General features: G+C 39.1%; 1 protein-coding gene across 1 annotated transcript in view; it reads right to left on the minus strand.

Moving 5' to 3' along the window:
* The window catches only part of LOC104920766 (collagen and calcium-binding EGF domain-containing protein 1), a 34198-nt gene extending 26484 nt beyond the window's left edge, over positions 1-7714 (minus strand). Inside the window, exons 1-2 of the mRNA XM_019271502.2 lie at positions 7191-7714; positions 5618-5698 (exon numbers count right to left, since the gene is read on the minus strand). Coding sequence (XP_019127047.1) covers positions 5618-5698; positions 7191-7303 — 194 coding nt within the window. The 5' untranslated portion in view covers positions 7304-7714. The remainder of the gene's footprint in view (positions 1-5617; positions 5699-7190) is intronic.
* Between the last annotated feature and the right edge of the window lie 91 nt (positions 7715-7805).

Below are 7805 nucleotides of genomic sequence, written 5' to 3' on the forward strand. Positions count from 1 at the left end.
CAGAGACAAAAATTCAGCTATAAATGACCAAATCCTGTGTGAGTCAGTCTTGAGAAATTTCTGGAGGCAAAGTTAAGAAACACTGATTGTAAGCATTCCTTCTTTTTCCAAACCATTTCTTTTATTTCTCAAAGACAGCCTGAGTTGGACTGTGTTCATCTGACCACATGCTCTAAACTTCATTGTACTATAGGTTGTGGAGGAGAGCAAGAAAGAAAAAGTAAAATAAGAGAAGTGGGAGTATTATTGACACATGATCTTAATTCAAAAACTGTCTTCCCTTGGTTTGATCCTCTAATTTAAGGCCTGAGAAAGAGATGCATTTTAATAATGTGAGGAAAGAGGATTCTTTCTTACGTTCTCTCTCCAACATCATCCGAATTAGTTGGGACACACAGTTATGAAATTCTTGCCATGCTTAATCGATTCATCTTTGGTCTCAGGGAACACTCCTCCGCCTGAATGTCTCCTCAGTCATTTGTCTAATTACAGTTGACAGGAGATGATTTCACAACTTCTACAGAGTGTTGGATAGTGCAGGACTATTACAGGTGAAACATTTGGAGGTTTTTTCCTTCACAGATCTTATTACAGTTGACAAATTAACCAATATTTTCATGCGTCATTGATTTTATTGCCATATAAATACCTCTACCACCAATGCTTTTCACAGTACATCACATGTATTCCTACACAGACATATGAAAGAAACATGCTTCCTAAACAAGTTTCCCCTAACTTGAAGTCTGCTGGCTTTTCAAACATTAGCCACCACAAGATGCTGGTCATACCAGATCAAGCATGACTCAGTGTTTTGAACTGAGTAAGGGTGCATTTGAATGAAGTCAACTTTTCATGTTGTAAGAGCGAACATGTTTTTTATTATTTCTCAACTGATCATCAAAATTCTTTCTGTTGATTAACTAATCCGTTCATTACTTTTAATTAACTTTACTTCATCCCATGAACAATCTGAAACCAAAGAACCTGCACTCTTGCTCTCCAATCAAAGGCTCATTCTCCAGGCCTGATTATCTTTCCATTTCAGTTAAGATGGATTTCAGTGCCAACATTTGATTGACACACTGGCTGTCACTCATTAGCCTATACAAGTTGATCTCAGACAAACAATAAAGTCTCTCATGACATTACTCATACAGTCAAATGTAGCTGCTGTGATGGCTTTTAGTGTGACTTGTATACTGAAAACTCAAATTTGACATACTTGGCAGCGGTACAGTGCTGAACCCTTTAGATACTGCTAACCTAAATGAGTGCTGCTGTGACAGGAAAACAGCATGTTGGATTCAGATGTAAATGATCGTTCTCAGCTCCAGGCATTTCTCATTTCTGTTTCTCCAACAATATAAAACATAAGTGGAAAAGGAATCAGTAAAAAGTTGTCTGTGAGATACTATAATAAAAGATCAACACTTATGAGAAAAACTAAATGGAATGAACACAAAGGGAGAGATTGATCATTGTAGCAACAAAAGTAGCATAAAGTATGGAAACAATAAAAACCAATCATGACTCCAGACATCCATCATCATCCCTTACTTAATCTGTGTAAGAGCATGAGCTCACATAGTGTAGCGTGATATTGTGGGTGTTATCTACTGCAATAATGAGCCCTGTAGACCAGAACAACATGCCAATCAAATGAAAGGATGGTTTATAGTTCAGTGGAGCCGATCAGTCCTGTAAGAGTCTAACTCCACAGCTGAGAGTGTTTAGAGAGAGTGGGTTCAGAAAGCAAATTAACTCTCATCATCAACCGTAAACCTGCTGTAACAGCCAGCACAGACAGTACAGAGACAACTTACACAGACTTGGACATAAACATGCAAGCTCACACACTCACTCACATCAGTCAGAATCTGGGTACGAACCATATATTTGGCTTGGCATGCCTGAAATGTAACCTCCAGCAAAGACAGAATAAGAAATGGCCAGAACAATAGAAATGAAGAAATTGATCTGATTCACTCTCATCGCTGTGAAAACCACAGCGGAGGAGGAGACCTGCGGCCAGCAAGGTCTTTGTTTAGATGGTGAGAGCATTGAGGGTTTACTTCTGCACAATACCACAAAACCCTCTGAGACAGAGACATTACATTTACATTTTAGGCTTTTAGTAAACTTATCCGCAGTAACGCACAGTGAGTGAAGCAACAGAGAAGATCAGTAACCAAGTGCAAGATGTGGAAAGAGTCAGTGCACTGATAACAGGTTGGTCAAAATAAATTATCCAGTGAAATATACATTAAAATATCACTGTTAGAAATCAAAGATCTGTTTCATGAACTCTTCTGCTTAATGTTGAGCGCTGCCATAATTTACTTACTTTACTTACCATAATTTGCTTCATTGTTTTCATAGCAACTAAGCCCACTTTCTTTGGAAAGGTGTGAATTTTTCCAAATGGTTAACATGTCATCTTTAATCAAAACTCAAGAAATATTACTTTCTCCCAGATTATTTGAATATGAGAGTAGTGCCAGGTGGAGAAATAAGACACCAAAACCAGCAATGCTTGGAAAATGTCCAGGCTGTCTGGACACGGCAGAGCTGTGGGTAGAGATTAGACTGACCAGGTCTGAGTCAAATACAGTTTTAAAACTTAAATTGTCCAATCATAGCTTGGCAACTATACAGCAGGCCTGTCAAGTTTGAGATTTCTCCACATGTAGTAAAAACAATATGCCTGTCCGAAACCAAAAACATAAGAGCAAAAGTGTAAGAAACTGATTAAACAGCATGTTTATCTTCTTTTGGAAGGGATAAACCTGGGCCAACTGAAATTGGTTGTAGATATGTGAAGACGTTTCACCTTTCATCCAAGAGACCCCTTTAGTTCTGATGTCCAATCCAGTCCAACTCCTTTGGCCCTTCATTTAACCCTTCTCATAGAAAGATAACCTGGGCAACTGAGGAGCTTCACAGACTTCTTACAGCATGTTTATCTCTTCAGAAATAAGTATACAATTGTTACTATGCCCAGCTAACCACCTTACAGCACATCATTAACTCACTACAACTGTTTAAGGAGTTAAAGGTTACATTTAAAAAGTGTACCCTTTAGTATTTCCCCACTGTGTAGACACGGGTCATAGAGTTGGGAAATTTTACACTTACCCATTTTACACAATTTTATACGGCAACCTCGGCCAATGTTATCTGAGATTCTGTTACATTTGCCAAACACATTGGTAAGTCTCCACCCTAAAATCATTTTCTCAGCCATATTGCTGAACGGTAGTTCACTGTTGAGTCTCATTCCCAGGTCATCATCTATGTGGACACTCCCTGAGTTCATCAAATGGCAAACAAACAACACAACAGTTGCTGTTTCGTTTTGGGAATAACACTCAATTATCTACAAGCCACCACCCAAACAGGGTTATGTCATGATGTAATGCTGTAATGGCCTGGTGTTGCATTTTCCTTATCTTGTTTATACGGTACTAACTAACTATGACTAACTAACATTGATCAACATCTGATAACAAAGCTTACTTTTTACATCTTTTAACATTTACTTTTAGGGCACACTGTGTAGTCATAAAGTCCTTATTTAGATCCCTTTTTTAAGAGCTGTTGTTTTGAAGCACGGTAGCTGTAAACATAAAAAATGGAGTTTGAGACAGCGTACTAACCCACAAAGGTAATGTTAGCTCTTGTATTCTGCACCTGGTGCTATGGCGGATTCCCCACCGAAGCTTCCCTACAACGCAGCAACACACAGAAGAAGTACAAGGCTTTATCCTTGATTCACAATCTTTTAGTAGTAAATCATTTAAATGTATCCTGTTGATGGTGTGGTCCTTGCTGGTGAAAGAGGTGAAAGCCTAACTTGTGAAGCTAACGTTAGAAGCTAACTACTAAAATTAAAACAATGGCTGTTTCAGGCAGCAAAATCGATGGTTGCTGTCAAGTGGTTGCAAGCTTGCATGTCTACCTGAATTCAAGGAGCCATTGTTACTAAAGTTACCAATAATCTTGAGTGGTAAACATTATTATCGTGGTAAACTGCTTATACGCCATACAGTGGAAAGCTTAACAGGCATAGCAACAGAAGTGAAGGGGAGTGCGGCCCACAGACGTCAGTCTCAGTAAACCTCCATCGTCAAACCGACCTCGGACCTACAGCAAGAAGTAAACATCCATCAAGGCAAACTATAACTTCAACTTTGAGTCTGTCAAAAAGATGGAAATATGTGGCAGCTGCTTCATTATATCTGTCTGGACAACACACTGCTCTCATTGACGCTGGATTTAAAGCAATATTTATGTACAGACACAATGGATCAATCTAGACGCCCCTGAAGTTATTTGCAAAATCAATTTGATCCAGGTCTGTGCTGAACTGCCTTGAGAAACATGGCAAGGAAAATACATCCACCTCCTCCAGCACCACACATCTCTTATAGAGCCAAAAATTAAACACGACACAGAGCCTGTTACAGTCTAACCTTGACAGTAAACAGATCAGATGGTCTGGCCTCACACCAGGTCTGGTACCTCATTTATTAAAGGATCTTCTTACGCCAACAACCAAATCCAAGCAAGTTTAGCTTTAGAAGAAAGTTATCTAAACGTCAAAATGAGTGATTTACATTGATTACAGTGATTTTCATCTGTTGTTTATGATGTATCACAAGCTAAAAGTCTTACGACCTGTCATATCGTCTGCACTGAATATTTATTTCCTTCAACCTATGTTTCAAGGTGTTCATACGATATTCTTTCAAAGGATCTTTTTCTAGATGCTAGACCCCTGGAGGGTGTATGTAATAGAGAGAGAAGAGCAATTTCATCAAGAAATATTTCATACCTTTCAAAAACGGCCATAAATTCCCCCCAATCTCATCTTTGTTGTACTCGTCCTTGTTTAAATTTGCAAAAAACTTTTCTTTTCAGTAAGTTCAACCAAATTTGGAGTTGGTTCTCACTATAAGGAGACTTCCTCTAAATAGATACAGTGCAATAAAAATAACAAATCTCATCCTCTCCTGTCAGACTACTTCTACATTTTAGGTTATGATGCAGGCCTAACTCCCTGGGGGAGGGGGGGCTTCCACAAATGTTTTAGCTCTGGTCTCAAGCTGAGAGAAAGTTGAAGTCCAAATTCTGTTTTACTGTCACAGAGCCAGGCTGGTGGGATTCAGTTTAGTGCAGATGAAAATTGCAGCACAAGGTAAACCTCATCTTGACTTCTTAAAGAGCCGCTGCTGTTGCTTGACAAATTACAACTTTTACTTTTACAACTTGAGTGAAGATCATCATTCAGTCTGTGAGTGATGATCTTCAGGAAATTATTATTTTTCTCTCCCAAGTGGACATATGGTTTCCAAAAAAATGGGGATGTACTGTATGGAGTTCTGGAAATGACACAGCCGGTGGTTTAGTGGTTACAGAAACTGTTCCACAGGGCCAAAAAGTTTCAATCCTCCCTGTCCTGTCAAAGTGTCCTTGAGCAAAACACTGTTCTGGGAAAGACAGTTGGCTGGATCCCACAATATAAAAGTAAAATGTAGACTAACTCACTCAGCGGTTCAGGCTTATTATACTCAAAGAGACCCAGTGGTATTGTGAGCTGTGAACGGACTTTTACCTGAAACAAGTGCTGTTCTTCCCCCCAGCTCGGACACAGGGATACTCCACGGTCAAGATCTTATTATCTGGACACTCCGTTCTGAAAGAAGAAAGACACATGATGGCAAATGTGACTGACTGTCCTGTTGTACAGTTTTCCAATGTATAGTTGACAACTATTTTGATAATTGAATAAAATAGTTGATAAAATCAATTGTGTTCTGTTTGAAAAGACGACCATTGTTCAAGCTTCTGCAATGTGATGTTTTTTTGTAAACCAAATATCATAAATCAAATGTGGGTTTTGATCTTTTTGTTCTGATGGCTTCACATTGGCCTCTACACAACTGTTACAGGTAAAGTCACCACTTTATGCATTTTGTTGGCAAAAACATTACTGATTTAATTGAGAAAACAATGAGGCATATGATCTCTAATGAAAACAATCATTAGTTGGAGCCCCAAAACACTGACATTAAAACAAGGTTTGTGACCAAAACATATTTATCAGGACAATTTACACTCGATAAAATCATCCAAACTTTTAAGTGCTGATATATCGGTCTATCTCTTAACTCTCCTGTTAAAGAAATGTCTTAACATATACATTGTGAATTTCAAGATGTAAACCAAAATAACAACATATATACTGTAACATATTTCTGATTTTATTAATTCAGTATTACAGTGTAGTCATTAACGCTGTGTGTCTGTGTAAAGTCATGAGCTTAAAGGCATTAACACAGCTATGTGTGTTTATGTATCTACATGAGGTCCATCAATCACAGTAGTAGATGTTTGTAACAAAATCCTCTAAATTCACACCGAATCTTTAGGGTATAAATCTGAGGTGGACACCAAATAACACATGCTGGTTTACTGTTTGGGGTTTAACCTGCTGCTCGGTGGTTTCCTCTTCTCCTCAGATTATTGGGTACATGTGCTCCGCTCACATCCTCTCCTCACCTCCTGACCTACTGTCTCCGGGCACCTTAATAGCATCTGTCATGTTATGTCTGAGCACAAGTAACATTTGGCTCTCTGCACCGCGACCGATTCCAACCATTTGGAGTTTCTCTTTTGCCCTTTGCATTTCCTTGAAAATCACATTAGATTAGACGCGCTACAGCGGTTCATCCAGGGGTCTCGTCTTTGACAGTCTCCTCATACAGTTTGTCGTAAAGGGCAAAAACTAATAAAACATAGAGTAAACTCTATTAGGGTTTTTGGCAGTGCGCTAATCTGACAGTGATGTACTGAGTTTAAATTAAAAGCCAACACAAACGTAGGCTGTGTGTGTGGAGAGAATGTTGCCAAGATGTTTACAGAGCTTTAGTCTCAAATGAATATTTAAAACCACTGCATATCATCAATAAAATGTTATTCAGACGTTGTGGTTCAAGTTGGAAAGCTTACAAATGAATGTTTTGCGCCAAGCTGAAAAAAAACCCCGACATTTGTAAACCACTTCATCCCCGATTAAATTCATTATGGATATCTCACCCATAATATGTCGACATCAGCATACAGCCGTTCATTCACAAAAGATCCAGATATTTTTAGGATCCTCTAAACAAGTCTATGAGACTCACCTCGAGGTGTCCACTGCAAGCGTCGTCCTGATAGAGCTGGCACCAGATTCCCACAGGAAAACAACACAGATAGCGCCAAACGGTAAAAGAGACGCACCATAAAGTTGACCCATGTCCCCTCTGCGCTCCGGGACAGATGATTTGTTCAAGCTGAAAACGCCTTCACATCAGCAAAAGCTCCAATGTTTTTCATCTGTCAGTTACCCGCGCGGCTACTACTTTCAAAATATCAAAAATCCTTGTCAAGTATCCCGCAGAGGTGACGCACATGGAGCCCGTGGGATAATAAAGTGCTGCGCTGTGCGTCCGGAGCCCCGTCCCAACTTTACGCACTGAGGCAGAGACCCCTTGGAGAGCTACTGAAGGGTTTACAGCCCAGTGTGTTCTCACTAATCCCCCTGGATTTACATTCCTGCCTTTAAAGAAGAGACTTAAAGTGACTAGGTATACAATAGCAAATTGGTGGTGATGACATATAGCATAATTATAATAATATGAATAATATTAATAACAATAAGAAGAAGAATAACAAAAAGAAGAAGAAGAAGAAGAAGAAAAAGAAGAAGGGGGAGGAGAAGAAGGAGACTCCATAATCCCAAAATTATATCCAAACCA

The sequence above is a fragment of the Larimichthys crocea genome, chromosome VIII (genome assembly GCF_000972845.2).
Source record: "Larimichthys crocea isolate SSNF chromosome VIII, L_crocea_2.0, whole genome shotgun sequence".
In the NCBI taxonomy this organism is placed as follows: Eukaryota; Metazoa; Chordata; class Actinopteri; family Sciaenidae; genus Larimichthys; species Larimichthys crocea.